This window comes from Rousettus aegyptiacus, unplaced genomic scaffold (genome assembly GCF_014176215.1).
Source record: "Rousettus aegyptiacus isolate mRouAeg1 unplaced genomic scaffold, mRouAeg1.p scaffold_m13_p_17, whole genome shotgun sequence".
Lineage (NCBI taxonomy): Eukaryota > Metazoa > Chordata > Mammalia > Chiroptera > Pteropodidae > Rousettus > Rousettus aegyptiacus.
This window is the reverse complement of record NW_023416292.1, coordinates 1,363,222-1,387,994: the sequence shown is the minus strand read 5'-3', so window position 1 is coordinate 1,387,994 and position 24,773 is coordinate 1,363,222. Positions and strand designations below refer to the sequence as shown.

Below are 24,773 nucleotides of genomic sequence, written 5' to 3'. Positions count from 1 at the left end.
AAAATCCCCAACCTCCTAGCCAATCTTACCCTATTTCCTTGTTCCCTTTTTTAATGCTCTATAAAACTCACTCTTGCCCAAAATCACTCTGGTAGAGGGCGCTACTGCTTATGAGGCACTGTGTTCCCCTAGTCCATGGATTGTTTTTCCATGAATAAAAGACATCAAATTAAATTATTTTTGTTTTGTCATTTGACTCTTCATGCCCCCAGACCTGGGACATCATATCTGTTTCTACTATTTCCATTCAAGATATGTGTCCAGGAACACACTGAAAGCATCCTCAGGTTTTTAATTTCATTTTAAAAAGAAGGAAAAGTACATGGGGACAGGAATGACAGCTGACTTATTTTCCAGACTGACCTAGCAGAGGTTCTGAATAAATATTGGTTGAGTGTATTAAGCGACTTTAAAGGTTTGCAAGTGACCACACTCTGACTCTAATCTTTTGTAATAAATTTGAAATGTGTCTTCAGGCTCAGTTTCTCCATTGAAATGGACTCCTGTTTAGGCCCGAGGCCTGGGCTTCTCACTTGTAGCACAAGAATGTAAATGAAAGTGGGGCAGTGGTCCTTGTCCTTGGGTCAGGTATACTTCTCAGTTTCCATTCATCCAAACCCAATCTTTGACTTGGCTTCTCCATCCTTGTGTACTTTGAATCCCAAGTTCTTTAGATCCACACCTGAATCCCTGGGTGTTAGGAATCTGTGGTCAGCCCTGCTGTGACTGCCTATGGAAGTAGTTCATAAGGGGCCAGTTTCAAGGCATCAGAGCGCATAACTGACCAAAATCAGTGTTGGCCAGGCACTTAGTTAATGAGTATAAAGCCATTTCTGGCTGGTTTATCTGCTTCTGCTGGGAATACCTGCTGTTGCTACATTTTTGCCCTCTTGACAACTAGACCCATCATATATTCTTGACTTCCAAGTCCTGGGATGGAGCATCATTCATTTGTGTGACACTGCACTTTCATTTCAACAGAGACACTTATAAGCCCCTTGCTTGGGGTTGGTCAATAAATTTACAGTCACATTTCCAGGACGACATAGTCACATATCCTAGGTTTGAGGAGATTTCTCAGCAGTGGATAGAATTAGGAACTCATATCTGAAGAAGCATAAAATATAGTTATCTTGGAAGGAAGTCAATGTTCTTCATTCTTCCTTGATATTTCTGGTCATGTCAGTGAATTCTTGAGACTGTTTTCTTTGGAGTGAGACAGGAAGGAACACACTGCTGTTTAGATGGCATTCTCATACACAAATAGCCAAAGTGTGTCTGGAGATGTGGGTAGTGGGTGGGGCGTTTCCACCTGTTGAGCAGACATAAGAACACAGAACACTGAAGGTAGGCAGGGCTCCGGATCCCCCACAGCTGACCCCTTAATCCCAGACACTCTTCATTGCCAAGGTTACTCAATTCAAGCCTCCTGCTGTGCTTGCTGCCACTGTTTTAATCATTCTGACTTTAGTAAACTAATTCCTTAAGGTTAACCCACATTTATCATGTTGAATGTTTAATGAGCTGAGCTTTGCTTTCAATAACCCAACAGAACCAACATTTCCTATTACTAGGAAAATTGCTTTACCGATCCTCATCTTTTCTGATTTGGTTGGGAGGGGAGACAGGAGGTATCACTGTTTCTACCAAGTGTGATCTGTGAAGGAATAAACTTTAAATCTTACAACCTTAGTAGTTAGACTTGGGAAAGTGTGCAAGCCAGAAGTAACAGACCACAGAAGTAGCTAGACCACAGAAAAGAAAAGGAAATCTCACCCACCTCTAGTTTACTGGTGGCTCAGAGCAAGCTGGAGTCTCCTTCACAACCATCCCTCCTCTTCCAGGCATAGCCTAACCATAGCCTTTTCCCCACTTATGCCCTCAGTTAGGATCCTGATGATTTTTCCTATCATCTCTACCTAGAGCTTCTCTCCTACTCTCTTTGTTCCCATTTGACTTCTAAGACACAATTCTCTCGTATTCTCAATATTCTTGTGTAATCCTAAGCAAAAGGAACAGAGACATCCTGAGGACCTTTTAATACCAGACCAGGGAACATGAGATCTCTGGGGCTGAAGAAATTTTAAGATAAGCTGAATTAGGAAAAGCAATGAGACAACTAAGGTGAAGCTCAGCTCTAATGCCTCTTACCTTTTGGGGGTATTTGTACCATGGAATAAAGCGTATTTACTGAATTTTCCTCTGGAATAGTTTTCTATTAAAAAAGAAAGAAAGAAATCATCATCCACCTAGGTCACATACACAAGGCCAAAGAGACACCCGGAATCCAGAGAAAAGAAAGTAGAAGTGGGAGGTGTTGGCAAGGTAGGTAGAGGGTTCTGGAACAGAAATGAGTAGTGGGAATTGCTCTGCCCATGACTGTTATTATAATTATTAGTAACTTTTTTTAAGAAACAATTGAAACTATTTAAAAACTATGTTGTGTTGAAATTAATTAAAAAATATATAAGATATGTAAGTTCCATGAGCTATGAGCCTTCTAAATTAATTAAAGGATAATATTGCTAATGTTGCAAATAAACCTTTCTATCAGTCGGAAGGGCCCTTGGAGCAAATCAGTAAAGATGACTGATGAGATAGACAAAACAAAACAAAACAAAATAACAATAATAGCAATAACAAATCTTCCTGGCTGGAGAAAAATATCCTGGGTTGATTAAGTTTTTTTCTGAATATCCAGGACAGTCCTGTGGTCTCCTGGAATGTATCTTGAGCAGAAGAAGAGGAAGCAGAAAATGGTCAATTTGGACAGAATCCAGGCTGAGTGGAGCACAGAGCAGTCTCCCTGCCGGAGGGAAAGAGCCCTCAGGACACTAACAACTTCAAAGAGGAAAAGTTATGGGTAAGAGTAGGAAGACACAACCTAGGGAGACCCAAAAGCTGGAGTAAAACTGGAATTTTGAGGCTCCATCGTGTTCTTATTTCTTCATTAAATGAGCTAATGCAGAAAAGCAGTCTATGACCTCTAAAGAGCTAGTCTAGGATGAGCTACAATGATTTCCCTGGGTGGACTTTTGAAGTTGTCTACATAGTTCATGTCTCCAAAGTATCTCTTGTCATTTGCATTTCTTTAAACTTTATTTTTATACTTTTCATTTCCTTTGCATTAACCTTGTATTCATTCACTTAAGTTTAGTGACCTACACTTGGTGTAGCCTTGAGTATGGGCCCAGAGCCACCATGGGCTCTCTGACCTCTTCTAATGACTTCTTGAGTTGCCTCAGAGAATTCTAATGCTAGTCAACTGATACCATACTCAAACATCATATCAAAGGCACATTTGTCTACCTGTTGCCCTGTGCAAAAAAGAATCAGGCCTATTCAATGGCTATTGTGAATTGTGGAGGGCAGTTGCATTGGGTTTCAAGAGCTATGTGTCCTCATCTTCCATGTTGACCAAATCCATGAGAAAATCTTAAGTAAAAGAAGAAAGGCTTCAGAGAGGAGGATTAGGCCCCAGAAGAGATGGGAAAGGACTCACATGAAGGTTAGAAATTGTGTCATACTCTGAGGTCTCTCCAGAAGAAGGGTAGTAGTTAAGAACTTCCTGGTGATTATCCATTCTCTTCTTTTCTTCTACGGACTCTGCAATCAATTCAAAGGATCAGAGCTAGCCCCTCCTTCCACTCACCACCCATTGGCCCAACACATCATCTGACAACCTGCTCAGGGTGACCAACCATTCTGGTTTCCCAGTAACTAAAGAGTTTTCTGGGACTTGGGATGTTCAGTGGAAAACCCAGGAAAGTTCTAGGATGAACTGGTTACCTTCATCATTCTACTTACCAATTTCTGGACCAGGGCAGCCAAAATGGAAAACAAAGTAGGCTATAAATGCTTTCAAGAGGAAGGGAAATCTGCAATTCATACCCAACCAAAGTTTAAATTTCTCCCCAACACCCTATATGGACAGTAGCATTGGGAACATGAGAAGACAAATCAGCAGGGGTTAGGGACACAGCATGGGATACACCATAAAGAGAAATGGAGAAAGAGACAGGCTTCTGCAGAAGGAATGTGTCTAGACAGGTAGAGAAGTAAAGAGAGGTCTCTGGAGTTGATCCAATGGAGAGGACTGAGACTGGTCTGGGGGCTCTGACAGGGATGGGGATTGGAAAGACTGACTAAAAGGTACTGGTCTACAGAATCTCAGGGTTGGAGGCCATCATTTTCCAGGCCAGGGGAGCAGAGTCAGCAGTGGTGAGACCTGTGCCATAGGAGGGCCCCATCAGTAAGTCCCTCTAGGGGAAGGAAAGAGGTGGGCACTGGAGAAGGAACTGGAATGACCTTGGCCTTAGGAGAGAAGTTAAGGACTCGAGTACCCTCTCTACCTCAGAACTAAGGAGAGGAGACAAATGGTGCTTTTCTTGAGGACTAAGATTATGGCCTCTTCATTTCTATATCTTTAGTGCCTAGCACCATACCTGGCACACAGTTAACATATGCTTGTTGAATAAATGAGGGAGAAATATTCATGAATGATGGTGAAGACAAAAAATAGTACATACTCTACCTTTTCCTCTTTCTCTCCACATGATCAAAGTAAATGACACCAGTACAAGGACAAAGAACAGGAAGACCAGCCACAGGAAGCTCCGGACCATGATGGAATCTGGCTTACCAGTAGTACCTTTAAAAAAAGAATAAGTGGAAGCACAGGGAAAATGACCCAACTTTTGAAACAACTGCCACCTCCCTACAGGTCTGGTGAGTTCCCAGGGGTCTCCAGTTTTCACACAGGGCTGTTTACATGGTGACCAGGAGCTGAAAAAGGTATAGGTCCTGAGATCAGAGGCTCCTGGAGAAAGAAGAGAGAGAGTCACCTTCACAGAGCTTCCAGGCAAAGATGGGATTTGAAGAGTTGCTGCTAATGGGGTTCCTGGCCATGCAGATGAAAGTCATGTTCTTTTCCCCCAGCTTCCAGGATATTGGAAAAATGGAGCCATTATGGAACTCATTGGTTGCCTGCCCCAGAGACTTCCAGCTGTAAGTCACATCCTCTCCTCCTTGTTCCATGGAGCATGTCAGATTGGTCACACAGGTGCCATTCTTATTGTTCTGCAGACCCATGGTAACTTTGGGCTTTGATAGGTGCTCTGTAAAAGAGAAAAAAAAACAACTAAAGCTAGAAACTATGCCCATAGTTCACTCTCTCTCTCTCTCTTTTTTTCTGAATTATTATTGTAAATCTTGGTCCTAATCTCTTCAAAGTGCAATAGAATGGAGAAGCAGCAGCAATTCAGAGCAGACTTCTCATTCTTATTTGGAAAAGAGAATTATCTGGCTCTGCTTGCCCACGGCTTTATAACAACAACAACAACAACAACAACAACAACAAAAATAATAACAATCCAACAAGTATGTAGCTGCCATTTACTAAGCATAACTATATAGCAAGCACTGTGTTAAATGCATTTTAGATATTAGCTAATTTTAGATATTGGAGAATTTTTTTAAAGGTTCCCTATTCCCTTATCTTTAGGTTCCTTGAAGAGACTTTCAGTTTACTTTTCTGGAGGAAAAACACTTCTAGTTCCTACCTCCTCTCTACCTTGTGAGCACTCATCTCTCTCAGGATGAGCAATTGATTCACTGCTGGTATGGCAAAAGTCTGACATGCATCATCTACATTTTTCTATTTGTGGTTTTGAGCTGTTAAGATTACTGACAAATGTAGTTTGCCCTTTTTCCTCTCCCCCAGCTAGTTTGCTTACAGAATCATCTCATCTGTTCATATATATATATATATATATATATATATATATATATATATGTATATGTATATGAACATATATATATATATATATATATATATATATATATATATAGAGAGAGAGAGAGAGAGAGAGAGAGAGAGAGAGAGAAAGGAGACACACCTTGGATCAAGGTGAATAGTCTACCTCCTTCAATCAAACCTGGAGACCCATGTCCTGGTGACCATGACATTGCAGCTCAGTGAGTAAGGCAGCTAGCTATTCTTATAGCTGGTTGAATGATTGTTTTATAAGGTCATCTTCCTTGAGTGGGCTCTAATGTCTAGACTTGGGGGAAAAAATATTTCTGCTATCTAGCTTTACCAGAAAAAAAATAAAGCTATTTTTATCTTCCTTTTGATTCTTGTGTCTGTTTCTCAATTGGTTGGAATCTATAAGGGAAGAGATATGATTGATGTTTATATCCAATAATCTTTCTAAGATAGGTATATTGCTTTCCTCCCCATTACAGATATGGAAACTAAGTTTCAAAGAGATTAAGTAAGGTTGCTGCCAGAGAACTGGAGACAGTCCAGCTGCGGCTGCAGCTCTTGCAGCCATCTGATGATGTTGTCTCATGTAGTGGAGCAGCCGCTGCCCCTGCACAACAACAACTACAAGGAAGGGGAACAGCCTTTTTCACCACCAGCTGGATTCAACAGTTCCTCAGTGGAGCTACCCATGAATAGCACCAATGGCAATGATAATGGCAATGGGAAAAATGGGGGATGGGACATGATCCTTCCTTACCCACCATCCACTATGGAGGCATGGAGAAGATCTTTTTGGATGCACAACATGAATTGGGACAAAGTAGTTCAAGAGGCAGTTCTAAGTGTGACAGCCTTTCCCCACAGAAGATGGGCAACTTATGTTTGATGTGGAAATGCACACCAGCAGGAACCATGGCTCTCAGTCAGAAGAAGTTGTAGAAGAAGAGAAAGAAGTTGATGCTTCGAAGAAAAGTATAGATTGGATGTCTGCCTGGTTTGGGAGGCCTGAAAACATTCCACCTAAGGAGTTCCACTTCAGACATCTTGACTATTCTTTTTCTTTAAGCATGAAGAAAAATGGAGCCATGAAGAAAGGTAGTATTTTCTCTGCCGAATTTCTTAAGGTATTCTTTCCATCTCTCTTCCTTTCTCATGTTTTGGCTTTGGAGCTAGGCATCCATGTTGGAAAACAAATGAGCACACTTTCTGTCAGCACCTACTGAAGGAAAGAAAGCCCCTGGAAAAGAGTGTGGCTTGTGAAGTGGTGTATTGTCACAGTAGTTTATTTGAACTTGAGACGATTGTAAATATGACCCAACCCACAACCTTATTTTTACATATCCAAGTTCCAGTAATACTCAAATTCAGCATTTTATTCAAACTCTGTTGAGGCATTTTACCAACCTTCTTTCCTTTTTGGCCTGTAAGTCATTTTAGAATTTCCTAATAGAATCTACTGTTGTTTAGAAATTTGCAAGGGCTTCCTTTCTGCAAATGCCACAAGTAAAATGTCAACAATGCTATTATCTCCTTTTAGTACCACCAGACTTAGACCTGCATTATTCATGGTATAAATTTTACTCTTACAGGATAACTACCATTTCTCTCTTAAAACAAGGCCCATTTAGCAAATGATATGAAAGTTTCATTGTTTTGTTTTATTTTTCAAGACAAAGGTAAGCTTTCCTAAGTTTGAATTCATAATTATTAAAAAAAAAGGAACAAAGAAAAAAAAACACAAGCCACATACACACAAAAAAATATCCTGAGCAATAAAGAAATTATAGAGAGAGAGAGAGAGAGAGAGAGAGAGAGAGAGAGAGAGAGAGAGAGAGAGAGAGATATTACATAACTTGGTTAAGGCCATGAACTAGTAAATAGAGTAGCCAACATTTGACTTGTGTCATTTCCCCTTCCCATTTTGCCCATCTGCTGTTCCACACTGCCTCTTACAGAATATCTGAGTAGCACAGGACCTCAGGGGTCAGCTATATCTACTTCATCCATGCAGGAATTCCCTCTTCTACATTCTTCCCAAGTGTTTATCCTGTCTTTGCTTGAACATCTCCAATATTAGAGGGTTTACCAAGGCAGTCATCCGCCTTTGGAACTGATTCTACTCACCATAGACACGCAGCTCGTATTCCTGGATGAAGGGACCCTGGGACAGTGAGCTGTATATTTCCACACGATAGGCACCTGAGTCACTCTTATTCAGTTTGCTGAGCTTCAGAGAGTAGTTCCCACGTGGAAAGTCCACTCTTTTCTTGTTATGATTTTGAATCACTATGACATTATCTTGTTTGTCTGCCGTTTTTGGCTGTATGGTGGCAAGAGTAGTTGCATTAAACAACCAGACAATGCTGTCAATCTGATTTACTGAGTGTGTCAGAGGGAAGGTCACAGACCCACCGAGGGCACCAGTTAACTCCTTCAGAGCTCCAGAGGCTGCAGACAGAGAAAACCATAAAATAATGTGAGTACCTGCCCTTTCTACCAACTATTCACCTCCTGTGGGTTCTGGGAAAGTCCCCCCAAATCCTCTCATTCCAACCCTGGGAAGCACTTTGGAAGCTTGCTCACATAAAGGCATTGAGGTCAGAATTCTTTCCTGAAAGTGGTGACTGCAGGTGAACCCTCCCCATTCCCAGAGACCTCTGTTTTAAAAGACCAAGCCCTGAGGTAGACCACAGCTCCATCCTTGATAAATTCCTGCAGGGAGACAAGTGGGAAAGTTCCTGTCCAAGCTCTTCTTAAGAGGCCCCTTACTCCCATTGCTTCTTGGGAGCTGATTTTGATGCAGAGGACAGAGCAGCCAACCTGACATATTACATCTATTACATATATTACATGTGATATAAAAGGGCAGTGGTTCTCGAGCACTGATCAGGACATTGGGAGGTATGCTGTAAGTTTCTAATGGTAGCTTAGAAGTTTGAAGATAATTTATCTTTCTATTTTATGATATGGTGAATTCAAGTACTCTGATTTCCCCTTTATGTTCTTTAGTGATCTTTCTCTCAAGCATAAGCTGCTCTCCCAGTGCTCCAGAGTAAGAAAATCTGATGCTACCAAATGTTGACCTAGTCCATTGATTAGAGGTCTGGGATTATGACCAACTTTTTTGCTAACTTTATCTCCAAAAGTACTGATTTCTCTCCCTAGGAAAATGTCTTTTAGGAGCTGATTCATTTTAAAACATTTTTTCCCCTATAATGTATCACTCAGTGCATGTAGTCTTTGGATCCCTCAGATCTTTATCAAATCAACCTATTAAGTAAGCTGAGTTTTCAAAAAACCATTCCCCCTGCTCTCCTAATACTAAGGCAGGATAATTTTTTGGTTATTCTCTCTTTGATCATCTCAAGAGGTGTCAAAAGAGTCCCAGTACATGTTACAGACAAAATCAGTTTTATTTTGAATTTTCGATGGTCAGTTAATGTATTTATTTGTTCACTTACAAAACAGAGAAGGGAGGAGTTAATATTTCACAGTCAAATAGAGATGGAGTCTCACTCTGCCTTCGAGTAGGTGTAATTCCAGGATTTAGGACATCTTTGAGTAATTTCATCTTCACATGAGATTTTGAAGAGACGTTTAAGTCAGGGAGATGACAAAATTGCAAAAATGTGGCTTTAGGGCTTTAGCATGTGTGCACACATTGCTATAATTATCTTTTCACTTCATACTGGTTTGTTATATCCTTAAGGTAAATGCCAAAAGATGTAAATTGTGTGGTGGTATAAGAAAATGCCTCCAAATGTATAGTTCTCGTTAGAATAAAATTGGAGGATGACACAGTGCAAATTGCCAACATGAGCCTAGATGAAATATATCATTCTATCTTAACTGTATTTTCAGAGTGGGAAAAGGGGTAATGAAAAAATAAAGTAGCTCCATGCCTCTCTAAATGTGAGTTCTCAGGATAGGAGCAGAGATGGTGGGTCCCAACAAGTTTTGTTTCCTCTTCCCAATTGACTGAGAAGGGATCCAGAAACTAGAGACTTTTCAGCTGTCTAAAGATGCACTGAATCTCTCCTTTCTGTGATGGCTTGTCCACCTGCAGGTTTGACCCTATGGAGTTTTACCATGAATAGGTAAGTCATACTTTTCCCAGTCATTCCTTCCTTCAACAAGAATTTATTTAATTCCATATTTGTGCCAAGTATTGTTCAGGAGCTATGTTGAAGATTTAACTGGGAAGGAAGACAGTCATGGGTTTGGGAAATTGTGATTAAATAAGTAACTACATGTGAAACAAAAGGGGGAGTAACAGGTGCCTGGGGAACATACAATGGGGAACTGAACATGATCTGTGGGACCAGATGACTAGAGAATGAGTGGCTACTAATACTTATCTATCCCATCCCATCAAGATCAGTGTGGTGAATGGTATAACTTGCCTCCTCTACATGCTTTTCATCCCTTCCTCATTTTGCAGTGGCCAGGTAGTTTTGGTAAGCATCCAGCTCAGGTGGTAACCTTTGTCTAGCATAGTAATTAGTTCAGGGGTATGGCATGACCTGGGTCGATTGTTCTGAGAGAAGCCCAACACTTTTGCTCTAAGGCCAGGATGACCATACAATGCTGTGAAAATAGAAGGCTGGAACTGCCACCCACTTACTGCCACCAGACAAGCAGCCAGTTCTCTTCCCTTGCTTGTCTCATTTGCTTTCTACTTCATAAGCTTTTGTTTGTGCTTTATCCTTCACTCTGCTCATCTAAATTTTATTCAAAACCTATAAAGCCTAATTCAAAGCCTTTCCCTGAAGAAGTCACCAACTCTTTTTCACACACACTCTGAATATCCACTGGTAATTTATTTTCCACTTTAAATTATTGAGAAGGAATATTTCCCCTGGATGCTAATTGGACATACCATTTTGCTGTGAATTAGCCACTGTCTATAGGTGTTAAGTTCAAGATGACCTGGTGACAGGGACTAGGTTTTCACCCAAGAAGGGGTGGAGAGGGCCTCTCTTCCTAGGCAGCATTGAGTGGTGTGAAAGATTTAGAGCTCTGGCCTAACTTGGAGTCAGGAGAGCTGGGTTTCGCTCTAGTTCCTCTGTAATAATAACTCCAGCAACAAACACTGCTATCACTCTGTAGTTCATAATCTAGTTCAATGAGCATTATCTTTCTTGCTCCTCAAAGCAACTCCATGAGATAGAGATTAAACTCCATATTAGGTGAGGACACGGGCTCCGAGATGCTGAGTGACTTTTCCAAGGTCCCAAATTGGGAAGTGGCAGAGTGAAATGAGAAGTTAGTTAGTTCCTCTGTCTCAGAGGTCTGTGTTTCTTCCACTATTGCCTTACTATTTACTCTTTGAGTTTTACTGTTCTCAACACTCATAAGAGAAAAATAACAACCTTTATTTGTCAAGATTTTGGGGAGGATGACGAGTGAATACAGATTTGAAAGCATTTTGAGAAGTACAGAGCAGCCTGCTACATGGTGGGAGATGGGAGGGAGGGCTGGGAGCAGTGTGTTTTAGGAACAGAACTTGAGAAAGCTTACTATTTTTTTTTTAGTTTTCTTTTCACAAGGATGGCTAAAAATGAGAAACAGAGATTTCCCAAAACTTTTTTTGTATGGCTCCTTGGCAAGGTGAGCTTCTCAGAAGGTGGTCTGGAACCAATTGCCTATAGACCAGTCACTGTCTACTTCATAGCAAAATAGTAGGTCTGATCACCACGTAGGGAGATATCTCCTGCAGCAAACATTCCCCACCAACCTGCCTTTGGAGATTAAAGAAGGGCAGAAGACCCTTCTTTCTTGGCCAAGACAGAGATATGTTTGGTATGAGGAGAGTCAGCTTTCAGATGCCTTCCACAACAGGAAGGGACAATAGCACCTCCCATTTGCCACCTCCCTTTACTCTGGGTTATAACTTCCACCCCTTAACCTGTTCACCCAAGGCTGAGGAGTTAAGAGAGTCAAATAGGAGGAAGGGGAGTCATCAATACAGCTAATATCAACAGATGGTACCCAAGGAGAAAAACTTCAGGCTGGGGGAGGGTGTAAAGTCCTCCTCCTACTTGCCAGCCCAGTCCCCAACCACCTTTCCCAGTACTCAGTGCTTCCATCAGAATGCGCCAGCATGTCATGGCACCCTTCTCATGGAAACCAAGGACCAGAGTATCTCAGAGCTGGGAGGAATCTTAGAGATTAGATAGTCCAGTTCCACTTTGCAAATAAGGAGACCGATGCTTTGAGGGTTTCAGTGACGTGTCCCAAGACAGTGGAAAGCTAAGATTATGAACCAGGACTCCTAAGGCAAGGTTTCCCAAGCTGTGTTTCCTGGCATCCTTAAGGTCTGTGGCAGTGCCTCACTGTATTTCTGAAAAGCTTAGAGGAAGAACTAGGAGGTGGAAGGTAGGGCAAGTGGTAGTGGGCAGAATCTATGGAACTCCCCTCCATCAGGGGACTTCAGCTCTATGCATTAGAGTCATTGACTTGTTTGTTTCTATGTAAGATTTCATTTCATAAAAAGAAAAAAAAATTTTTGGAAACTACCGCTCTTTACTCAACTTCTTAACAAATGTACCCTGGGAAAAGCATTTTATTTATTTATTTTATTTATTTATTTATTTATCCTTTTTTTTTTAAGAATTGGGGTAACATTGGTTAATACACTTATTTAGTTTCAGGTGTACATTATAATTTGACATCTGTATATTCCATTGTGTTTTTACTACCCAAAGTCTAGTTTCTTTCAGCTACCATATATTTGATCCCCTTTACCCACTTCACTTTCCCCCTACTCCCCTATGTTTGACTGCTCCTACCCTGTCTACCTACCCCGTCTTGGGAAAAATCATTTTAAATCAGTGCTGTGTACAGATGCCCATCAATTTGTATGATAGGATTATGTCCTGATAAACCCACCAGAAGTTGAAAATATCATAAAATCAAAAATACATTTAATACTCCTAACTACTGAACATCAGAGCTTAGCCTTGCCTACCTTAAATGTGCTCAGAACACTTACATTAGCCTACAGTTGGGCAAATATCTTGAGTTCCATCTCAAGATATTTCATCTCGAGAATAATTGCCTTTCTCATCTTCTTCTCACCAGAAGCAGGAGACACAGGTGAGTGTTTTGTAGAATTGATGGGATGCAAAAACACAAAATGCAATATCCAAAAAGTGCTGGCAATAAAGTAAGTACAATATACAGTATCTGTCCTTAACCCTCCTGATAGCATGGCTGACTGGGAGCTGTGGATCGCTGCCACTGCCCAGCATCATGAGAGAGTGTCATACTAAGTATCGCTACCCTGGGAAAGAACCAAAATTCAAAATTTGAAGTATTGTTTCTGTTGATGCACACCATTATAACTTTGAAAAACAACAAATTAAGCCGTTGTAAGTAGAGGACCATCTGTATATGGAGCAGAGGCTTTCAACTCTTCCAATTCACTTTATAACTTTGCCACCCCTCCAACTCTAACCTGCAGTGTTCACATTCAAGCTCCTTACTTGCCCTTCACTCATCTCCTGCCCCCTTTTTCTTGTATCTTCTGGTCCTTTCCAACACCTTCCCAATGCCCAGTCACCAACTTTTTCTGTTTTCCTTTTGTTAGTTGTCTCCTCAACACTCCTATATTATTTATTCATTACAAGATCTGTGAGGGGGACTGGTTGTGGTGCCCATTTTCCAGCTGAGAATACTGAAGCTGCAGAGCTGTGTCTTAGTCCCTCTGAACTTGGCCAGGTTGTATCCCTGTGGGTGCATTCATATTCTGGAAACAGAGTTACCTATTCTTCTTGACCATTTCTGGTCCCTACATTGGCCTCGTATACCTGGAGGGGGAAGAAATCACAACTAGCTTTCCTAGGAAGAGTCAACTCGAATATGCATTTACTGAGCACTTCTCTGGTGCCAGCTACAGTGTTACACAGATTGGTGTGATGAAAACAGCACGAGCTTTGGGAACTCAAATCCCTGCTCTCTCTTTTATTAGCTGTATAGTCTTACCCAAGACACTTGACCTCTCTGAGCTTAAGTTTCATCATCTGTAAATCAAGGATAATATCTATCTTATAGACTTGTGAGGAGGTTGTATGAAAAATGTCTTAGAAGTAAGAGGAGCTTAATAAATGGTGATTATTATTATAATCGTTTTGCATTTGATATTTTATTTAAAGCATCACAATAATTCTGCAAGTTAGGTTTCATTTTCCGTTATGTGAAGACCACAGTTCAGAGACTGCATAACTTACCCACAGAATATAACTACTAAGTAAAACCCAGGAAACCTTATCCAGGGCCTACACTGCTTCCACAGTCCTGTCCACTGGAGACTCTAGAACATCTCGGACTCCTTTTGGCCTTTGGAAGCATGGCACACACTTGTACCCTGTGCCCACATGTTTTGGGTGAATACCTGCCACGTCCTCCCCCACCTCACCGTTTCCAAATTCCACTTCTAATTGACATTTCCGTTCAGAGAAATGGTTTTCAAAATGAGAGCCTATTTTAGGACCACATGCTTAAAACCAGTGCTTCCTAAAACTGAAAACTACTAATGAACTCAACGAGGGTGAGAGTCTGCCGATGCTGATCACTTGGTGAGGCCAGGTGTTGGGGAAGAAAGGAGTAGGAGTGCTAACTGACTGTGTGGTCTTGGGCAGATCACTTTAGGCAGTCGTAGGACACATTTAAATAAACAAGCTATGCCAAATCCTCAGAGGGAGACCTCATAGAAGTACCCCACAAGTTTAATGACCAGAGATATATTCCTAACTTATGGAGCTCCTGATTCTTTCTGGGAGCCGTGAAGATAGTAAAAGTTTCAAAGACTAGAATACCTGTGACAGGTGAAAAAATCTCCTAGTCACTCATGCCATTAAACATATAGTGCCTACAATATGAGTTGATCTTCTAGGTAGAGACTGATTGGATTGCTTAGGTTAAGAGATAAAATTCAAATGTTTCCTTTCATCAATACAATTGTTATCCATAATCATTTAAAATATATTTCTAAATGTAAATATATAAGTATGTTATAAATACATTTGAATAAAACATTTTAATATATATTTATGAAAAAATAAACGTATACTTGTACCATCTCATTTTGCTTTTAAATTTACCCGTAAGGGAGGGAGGGCTAAGGTTTAGGGAAAATGGCATTCTTCATCTAATCTGTGGCAGACTCTGCCTTAGAACACAAGTCTTCCTGATACTCAACACTTCTTTCAGGCCTTGCTTTCTTAGGACAGTCAGAAGAACCATTAGTCCTCAGAGTCATTCCTCTCTTCTCTTTCCAATCTCTTTCTGCCCTCTGTGATTCAGAGACCACAGGATGTAGAAAAGCAATATTAGACAAGGGAGCAGAGCCTCCTGAGTTGAGCCAGAGCCCCAGAGTGAATCCAGGACCTGGAGCTATACCTCACAGTGCGGAAGGCAGCCAGAAGAACAGGACTGGACTCACCCGTGAGCTGGCACAGGAGAAAGATGAGGATGAAGCAAGCTGGGGAAGCAGACATATTGTTCTCTGGATGTCAGTCACTAAACTGAACACTACAAGAAGTCACTTCCTTCTTGTAGTGCTCACATTTCTTCCACAACTGGGTGTGAAGAAGTAGGAGGGGCCATGAGATTAACACGTGAGAATGAGTCATGCAGTAATGTTTAGGGTTTTTTTTTTTAAGAAACTGCCAAGTTATTATCTAGAATGTGATTCCTTATCTGTAACATGATGTTTCCATAATTTTTGGGATTCAATTTGTCTTTCTCTCCCTTGTTTACACTATTTAGGTACTAGTCACTGATATGGATAGAGGAAAATTAGACATGATTATGGCTGTAACATTTTACATTGTCCTTAGCAATTTATGAGAGATCCGACTCCTCTGCATCCTCATTAGCATTTAATATGTCACTATTTTTAATTCTAGCTGTTTTAATAGATATCTTATTGTGGTTTTAATTTGCGTTTTCTTAAAAGCTAATGATGTTGAACATATTTTCATGTGTTAATTTGTCATCTACATATCCTCATGAAATGTCTGTTCGGATCTTCTGCCCATTTCATAACCAGATTCTTTGTTTAGTTACTGCTGAGTTCTAAGATTTCTCTATATATTCTCATACAGTCCTTTGTCATATAAGTGGTTTGCAAATGTTTTCTCCTACTCTGTGGCTTGTCCTTATATCTTATTAATAGTTTTCTGTAGAGCGAAAATGTTTAAATTTTGATGAAGTCCAATTTATTATTTATTTTTCTTTTATAAATCATGTTTTGTGTCATGTTTAAACACCTTTCACCTAGTCCTGGGTCCCACAGGTTTTTTTCCTATTTTTTTTTCCTGAAAGTTTTATAGTTTTATGTTTTATGTTTAAATCTCTGATCCATTTTGAGTTAATTTCTATATAAGGTGTGAAGTTTAGATTAAGGTTTATTTTTTAACATTTATGTATTTAAATTACTTTCGAGCATACAGTACACTGGTTAGACTTCAATATAGTTCATAAAATGATCTCCCCAATTACTCCCTCCCTCCATGGCCCTCCACCTAGCCATTATATTCATGCTATTTGCATTCCTTATGCTGTGTTCCCCATCTCCACGAACAGCTATCGACTACTAATTTGTACTTCTTTATCTCTTCAACCCATTCTCCTAGCCCCCCAATGACCCCGAACCCATCACCAAATTGTCCACTATATTTACGAATCTGCTTTTGATTAGTTTGTTCTTTTGGTCCTTAGATTTCACATATAAGTGAAATCATATGGTATTTATCTTTCTCTCTCTGACTTATTTTACTCAGCATAAAAACTTCTAGGTCCATCTATGTCATTGCAAATTGTAAGATTTCATTTTTTTTAATGACTGAGTAATATTCCATTGTATATATAAACCATAATTTCTTTATCCAATCATCTGTTGATGGGCATTTAGGTTGCTTCCATATTTTGGCTATTGTAAATTGCGCTGCCTTGAATATTGAGGTGCACAGATCTTTACGAATTATCGCTTTGGTTTTCTTTGGATAAATACCCAGAAGTGCAATTGCTGGGTCAAAAGGCATATCCGTTTTTAATTTTTTGAGACACCTCCATACTGTTTTCCATAGCAGCTGTACCAATTTGCAATCCCACCACAATGTATGAGGGTTCCCTTTCTCCGGATTCTCGCCGGCACTTGTTGTTTTTCGATTTATTGATGATAAGACATTCTGACAGGTGCGAGGTGATAGCCCATTGTGGTTTTAATTTGCATTTCTCTGATGGTTAGCGACCCATGAGTTTCTTTTCATATGTCCGTTAGCCATCTGTATTTCTTCTTTGGAGAAGTATCTGTTCAGGTCTTCTGCCCATTTTTTAGTTGCATTGTTGTTGTTGGTTTGTATAAGTTCTTTATATATTTCAGATGTTAACCCCTTATCAGATGTATCATTAGCCAACATCTTCTCCCAAAGAGTCAGTTGTCTTTTTGTTTTGTTGATGGTTTCCTTTGCTGTACAAAAACTTTTTGGTTTGGTGAAGTCCCATTTATTTTTTCTTTAATTTCCCTTGCCCGAGCAGGAACATCAGAGAGATTCCCGTCTATTTTTTCTTCTAGAAGTTTTATGGTTTCAGGTCTTACATTTAAGTCTTTAATCCATTTTGAGTCTATTCTTGATTATGATTAAGAAGGTAGTCCAGCTTCTTTTTTTTTTTTGCATGTATCTGTACAATTTTCCCAACACCATTTATTGAAGAGACTGTCTTTACCCCATTGTATATTCTTGCCTCATTTGTCACGTATTAAGTGAGTGTATAGGCGTGGATTTATTTCTGGGCTCTCTATGCTGTTCCATTGATCAATGTATCTGTTTTTATGCCAGTGCCATGCTGTTTTGATTATTGTAGCTTTGTAGTATAGTTTGACATCAGACAGTGTGATACCTCCAACTTTGTTCTTCTTTCTCAAGATTGCTGTGGCTCTTTGGGGTTTTTTATGGCTCCATGTGAATTTTAAGATTATTTGTTCTAGCTCCCTGAAAAATGCCATTGGTTTTTTTATAGGGATTGCATTGAATCTATAGATTGCTTTGGGTAGTATGGCCATTTTAACGATGTTGATTCTTCCTACTCACGAACAGGGCATATGCTTCCATTTATTTGTATCATCTTCAATTTCTTTTTTCAATGACTTATAATTTCCTGAAAACAGGTCTTTTACCTCCAGGGTTATTTGATTACCAGGTATTTTATAGTTTTTGACGCAATTATAAATGAGATTGTTTTCTTAATTTCTCTTTCTGAAAGTTTATCATTGGTGTATAAAAATGCCACTGACTTCTGAATATTTATTTTGTAACCTGCTACTTTACTGAATCCATTGATCAGTTCTAACAGTTTTCTGGTGGAATCTTAGGGTTCTCTATATACAGTATCATGTCATCGGCAAATGACGAAAGTTTTACTTCTTCCTTTCCAATTCGGATGCCTCTTATTTCTTTTTCTTGTCTTATTGCTGTGGCTAAGTCTGCCAATACAATGTTGAAGAGGAGTGGTGAAAGTGGGCATCCTTGTCTTGTTCCTGATCTTAAGGAAAATGCTTGTAGCTTTTCCCCACTGAGTATGATGTTGGCCGTAGGTTTGTCATATATGGCCATTATTATGTCGAGGTATGTTCCTCTATTCCCACTTTGCTGAGAATTTTTATCATAAATGGATGCTGGATTTTGTCGAATGCTTTTTCTGCATCTATTGATATGATCGTATGGTTTTGTCTTTCAATTTGTTAATGCGGTGTATCACATTAATTGATTTGTGTATATTGTATCAACCGGCATCCCAGGAATAAATCCAACTTGGTCACAGTGTATGATATTTTTAATGTATTGCTGAATTCGGTTTGCTAATATTTTACTGAGGATTTTGCCTCAATGTTCATAAGAGATATCGTTCTATAGTTTTCTTTTTTTTGTAATGTCTTTGTCTGGTTCTGGAATCAGGGTAATGGTGGCCTCATAAGAGGAGTTAGAGAGCCTTCTCTCTTTTTTAATTTTTTGGAAAAGTTTGAGAAGAATAGGTGATAATTCTTCTCTGAATGTTTGGCAAAATTCACCTACGAAGTCATCTGGTCCAGAGCTTTTGTTTATTGGGAGGTTTTTGATCACCAATTCTATTTCATTGGTGGTAATCAATTAATTCAGATTTTCTGTTTCTTTTTGACATAGTTGGGAGATTGTATGTTTCTAGGAATGTGTCCATTTCTTCCAGATTGTCCAATTTGTTGGCATATGATTGCTTGTAGTATTTTCTTATGATCCAATGTATTTCTGTGGAGTCCGCAGTTATTTCTCCTCTTTCATTCCTGATTTTATTGATTTGAGTCCTCTCTCTCTTTCCGTTTTTGATGAGCCTGGCTAAGGGTCCGTCAGTTTTGTTTATTCTTGCAAAGAACCAGCTCTTGGTTTCATTAACCTATTGTATTGTTTTTCTAGAAGCTATTTCATTTATTTCTACTCCGATCTTTATTAATTTCTTCCTCCTATCCACTTTGGGCTTTGTTCGCTGCTCTTTTTCTTGAAATTTTTTTTGTAATGTTAGATTGGTGTTCTTTTTTTTATTTGAGCTTTTTCTTGTTTCTTGAGGTAGGCCTGTATTGCTATAGATTCCCCTCTTAAAACTGCTTTCGCTGTGTCCCATATATTTTGAATCATTGTGTTTTCATTTTCATTTGTCTCTAGGTATCTTTTGATTTCTTCCTCGATCTCATTAATAACCCATTCATTGTTTAATAGCATTTAGCCTCCATGTGTTTGTGTATTTTCCAGTTATTTTCTGTTGTCACCAAGACTTTATTGTTGTTGACTTCTATTTTCATGCCATTGTGATCAGAGAAGACGGTTGATATGGTTTCAATCTTCTTAAATTTATTGAGACTTGATTTGTGTCCTGTCATGTGGTCTATCCTGAAAAATGTTCCACGTGCACTTGAGAAGAATGTATATTTTGCTGCTTTTGGGTCAAATGCTCTGAAAATATCCCTTAAATTTATCTGTTCTAGTGTGTCTTTTAGATCCATTGTTTCCTTGTTGGTTCTTTGTCTGGAAGATCTGTCCATTGGTGTCAATGGGGTGTTAAAGTCTCCTACTATGAGCGTCTTACTGTTGATCTCTCCTTTAATGTCAGTCAATAATATCTTTGGGTATTTAGGTGCTCCTATGTTTGGTGTGTGTATATTTACTAGAGTTATGCCCTCTCGATTTATCGATCCCTTTATCATTATGTAATGCCCTTTTTTGTCTCTTATTATAGCCTTTCTTTTAAAGTCATTTTATCTGATATAAGTATGGCTACCCTGGCTTTTTTTTTTTTTCATTTCCGTTTGCGTGAAATATCTTTTTCCATCCCTTTACTTTCAGTCTGTGAGTGTCGTTTGATCTGAAGTGGGTCTCTTGTAGAGAGCACATGCATGGTCTTGTTTTCTTATCCATTTGGCTACCCTATATCTTTTGATTGGAGCATTTAATCCGTTTACATTTAAAGTGATTACTGATAGGCACATCGTTACTGCCATTTTATTATTCATATTCGTTATTCCTATTTTCTTTTTTACCCCTTCTCTTTTTACAGAAGACCCTTAACATTTCTCGTAATGCCAACTTGTTAGCAATAAATTCCCTAAGCTGTTTCCTGTCTAGGAAACTCTTATCTCACCTTCCATTTTAATCAAAAACCTTGCTGGGTAGAGTATTCACGGTTATAGATTCTTATTTTACATAACTTTGAATATTTCTTGCCATTCCTTTCTGGCCTGCAAAGTTTCCATTGAAAAGTCAGCAGACATTCTTATGGGGTACCCTTGTAAGTAACTAGCTGCCTCTCTCTGGCTGCTTTTAAGATTCTCTCATTGTCTTTGACCTTTGGCATTTTAATTATGATGGGTCTTGGTGTGGGTCTGTATGAATTCCTCTTGTTTGGGACTCTTTGTGCTTCCTGATCTTATATGTCTAATTCCTTTGCCAGGTTAGGGAAGTTTTCTGTCATTATTTCTTCAAATGGATTCTCAATCCCTTGCTCTCTCTCTTCCCCTTCAGGTACGCCTATGATCTGGATGTTGTTACACTTCATGTTACCCCAGAGGTCTCTTAAACTTTCCTCATTTTTAAAAAATTCTTTATTCTTTTTGTTATTCTTATTGGATGTATTCTGTTACCTTGTCTTCCAGTTCACTGATTGAATCTTCTGCTTCATCCAATCTACTGCTGAATCCTTTTGATGTATTCTTCATTTCAGTTATATTCTTATCTTAATTTCTGTCTAGTTCTTTTTTATGTTTCTACGTCCTTTTTTATGGTGTTGAGGTTCTCCTTGTGCTCAGCCATTCTCCCCATGAGTTCATTGAGCATCCTTATGACCCTTATTTTGAACTCTGTCTCTGGTAGGCTGCTTGCCTCCATTTCATTTAGCTTATATTCTGGAGTTTTCTCCTGTTGTTTCATCTGTGGCATATTTCTCTGTTTTCTCATTTTTTTTAGCCTCTCTGAATTCGTTTGTATGTGTCAGGAATATTTGTTTTGTCTCTCAGCCTTGGCCGGATGGCCTAATATGGAATGTGTCCTGAGTGGCCCAGTGGTGCACTATCCGTGATCCGCTATGCCAGGAGCTCTGGACGTGATCTTTGTGTGGGTTGTGTGTGATCTTCTGTTGTCACCAAGCCTTTTGTTGTTAGCATATGAGTGGATAGCATTAAAGCTCAGGCTGATTAATTGTGGGAACTGGCTACACCCACAGGGTAAGAGTTGCTGTGGGGGCTCACCCCACTCAGTATAATTTGCCCTAGCAGGCTCATGTACTTGCTGCAACCACCCTTTGTGTGTACTGCTAATGGGGCTAGTCTAAATTTGCTCCATTGTCATCTGGTGCCAGCCTGCAGATGCTTTGGTTTTGTGGCCTCTTTGCAAAGGATCCCCAGTAGGCTTTGGTCAGCTACTGCTTTTGATTGCTCAGGGCTACCTCAAGGGAACTACAAAGCAATCTGCAGAGGTTGTTACCTATGCTGAATCTAGGCAAGTGGAAGAGACCACGTTGTAGGCAGAAGTCCAGTTATCCTTGGTCTCCGATCTAGGCAGTTTAGCAGAGGGTGCAGTGCTCCTCCAGGTCAGACACTGCCTGTCAGAGGCTCATAAGGCTCTGAAACTGAATAAGTCTCTGGCGATATGAGTGTTGTGTAGTGCAGAGATCTCAGGAGACTCCTGCGTCTATTGAGTAAATATCTGCCTGCCACTGCATTGTCAATTTACATGCCAAAGCTGTCTCTGTGATTCCCTGTACAAGTTTCCAATTGTAGCAAGGTCAGCCACCGCCCACCTTAGGCCTGAATGTGCCACCCCAGGACAGGGACAGCTACCTATCAAAGTATGGTGGGCACTTTGTATATTGGATGGGGCAGAAGCTCAGGGAGACAAAGACCATCAGGCTAATACAGGCAGCAATGGTCTGCTCACAGCTGTTTTCTCTGAAATGTGCTCAGTGCACTAGCCCAGTTCTTTGCCTGTGCTAACCGAACAACCCTAGAGCCAAGCAAGGGTGGAGGCTGCCTGTCAGTGGGCTGCAGTGGCTTGAGTGAAGTGGGATCTCAGAGATACAAGGTCTCTCAGCTAATACAGTCTCAGTTGTGGCTTGGGTGAAGTGGGATCTCAGGGATACAAGGTCTCTCAGCTAATACAGTCTCAGTTTTGCTGCAACTTCTGTGCCTGGTCTTTTCTGCTATAGTAACAGATCACAGTGAGACCAGCAGCCGTCTCAGGTGGTCCCACAGACCCCTGCACTCCCCAGACATGGTATTGTAACTCTTGCAGGCAGCAGAGGTTTGCCTGCCACTGATTTCCATGCAGTGTCCACCCTGTACTAGCCAAAGTTTGTGGATGGGGGGGGCAGGGCGGTGGCAGTTCACTGTGAATGGGCCACCTGGGACAATTTTTGGGTAAGGAGACAATGGCTATCAGATCAATACAGCCTCTGTCTTGCTTCAATAACCATTCACCTGTTCCTGCAGAAGTCTCAGATCACAGCAAGACCAGCTGTCTGGGACTTGTCCACAGATCCCTAATATCTGCCTAAGTTCATGTTGGCAGCAGTGATCTGCCTGAAATTATCTCAGAAATTCCCACTCACAGTGCTGGCTACCAGCTGCAAATGCTTGGCCCTGGCAGCTCTCCAGCAACAAATGCCCTGGGAAATCTGTAGATTGGGTAGACAGGGGTCAGCAGGGGGCGGGGTGGGAGGGAGTGTGGGGGATGGCACTCATCTGTTCAGGCCAGCAGCTTCCTAATGGCCCTGTGGGAGGAGTCTGCACAGGGAAGCTGGCTGGTTTGTAGATTGCTCAGTAGGGTGCTAGACTAAGGCATAGTGTTGGCTCCCCTTCCAGCTGAGGTTTTTACTTTTTTTTTTTTACTGTGGATGTCCAATTCTTCCAGCACCATTAATTGAAAAAGACTGTCTTATATTGCTTTTGCACCTTTGTCAAAAATCAATTGATCATATTTGTGTGGATATATTCTAGGGTTATTTATTCCATTTCATTGATTTATAGAATAAAATTATTGACATACTAAGGTTTAAGCCTGGTTTTGTTTTTGTTGCTGTTGTTATTCTGAAGGTTACTTGAATAATTTTTATAATGCTATTTTGATTTATCTATAGTGTATCTTGAGTGTATCTCTTTGCGTAGATTTGTTAAATGGCTACTCTAGGCATTACATTATACATACATAACTTATGGTCTACTGGTGTTGGCATTTTGCCAGTTCAACAAAAGTATGGAAACCATATCTGTACTAAATTCCTTTACAATTCCTCTTTAATAACTTGTCTTAAATGTATCCTCTACATACATCGAGGGTAATGTTATAGGTAATCAGGTAATGTTATAATTTTTCCTTCAATTGTCAAAAATAGTTTAGAATACTCAAGAGAAGAATAGTCTATTATTTTACTCATATTTTTATTCTTTCCATTTTTCTTTCTTCATTCCTAATTTTCCATGTTTCCATGTTTCCTTCTTTTATCATTTCTTTCTGTTTTAAGGTATTCCTTTAGCCATAGGATAGGTCTACCGGTGACAAATTCTGTTAGTTTTTCTTCACCTGATAAGGTCTTGATTTTATCTTCATTTCATGAGAATAGAATTCTAGATTCAGAGTTCTCTTCTTTCAGCACTTAAAAAATATTATGCAACTCTTGTCCTCAGTGATATCTAATGAGAAATCAGCACTCATTCAAGTTGTTTTCCCTTTTAGTTAACATGTTGTTTCTCTCTAGCTGTTTTCAAAATCTTTTCTATATTGTTGTTTTCAGCTGGTTGATTATGTGTCTTGGCATATATCTATTTGAGTTTCTCTTATTTTGGATCCACTTAGTTTCTTAAATATGTAGTTTTATGCCTTTTGCCAATCTGGGAAAATTTTAGTATTTTTTTAAATACTTTTCTTTTTATAGTCCTACATTCTTATTTTTCCCCTTTTTTTCTGGAACTCTGATGACACAAATGTTAGATTTTTTGTTATTGTCCCATAGAGCTATAGTCTCTGTTAACTTTTTAAAGTTGATTTGCTCTCTGTTGTTATTCAGATTGGGCATTTTGTATTGTCTATCTTCAAGTACATTGATTTTTTTTCTTTACCGTCTCCATTTGGCCATTAAATCTATTAAGTGAATTTTAAATTTCAATTATTGCATTATCTAGTTCTAAATTCTTTTTGGTTCTTCTTTATATCTTCTATGCTTTTGCTAAGACTTTCCAGTATTTTTTGTTTTGTTTTGTTTTGTTTCCAGTGTGTTCATAATTACTTACTGAAGCATTTTCATGATGGCCATTTTAAAATCCTTGTCAGATTATTCTACCATCTCTCATCTTGGCTTTGGTGGCTATCGATTGCCTTATTGCCCTTTTTTCCATTCAAGAGAGTCTTTTCCTGCTATTTCACATGACAAGTAATTTTGACACTGTGATGTTGGGATGGATGATGACCTTATTTCCACTGGGTGG

The 24,773-nt window shown here is 39.7% G+C and overlaps 1 protein-coding gene and 1 pseudogene across 2 annotated transcripts in view; one reads left to right on the top strand and one right to left on the bottom strand.

Annotated features, from left to right (window-relative positions):
* Nucleotides 1–272: 272 nt before the first annotated feature.
* SLAMF7 (SLAM family member 7) overlaps nt 273–24,773 on the bottom strand; it is a 39,026-nt gene continuing 14,525 nt past the window's right edge. The window contains exons 1-7 of one of the 2 annotated variants that reach the window (XM_016139655.2): nt 15,213–15,404; nt 7,892–8,215; nt 4,845–5,117; nt 4,535–4,651; nt 3,503–3,606; nt 2,152–2,215; nt 273–1,312 (exon numbers count right to left, since the gene is read on the bottom strand). In XM_016139655.2, the coding sequence (XP_015995141.1) occupies nt 1,254–1,312; nt 2,152–2,215; nt 3,503–3,606; nt 4,535–4,651; nt 4,845–5,117; nt 7,892–8,215; nt 15,213–15,267 (996 nt within the window). In that variant the 5' untranslated portion in view covers nt 15,268–15,404 and the 3' untranslated portion in view covers nt 273–1,253. Of the gene's footprint in view, nt 1,313–2,151; nt 2,216–3,502; nt 3,607–4,534; nt 4,652–4,844; nt 5,118–7,891; nt 8,216–15,212; nt 15,405–24,773 lie in introns of those variants that run through there. The other variant, XM_036235309.1, reaches the window with a different exon arrangement.
* On the top strand, nt 6,281–6,990 carry LOC107508124 (annotated as a pseudogene).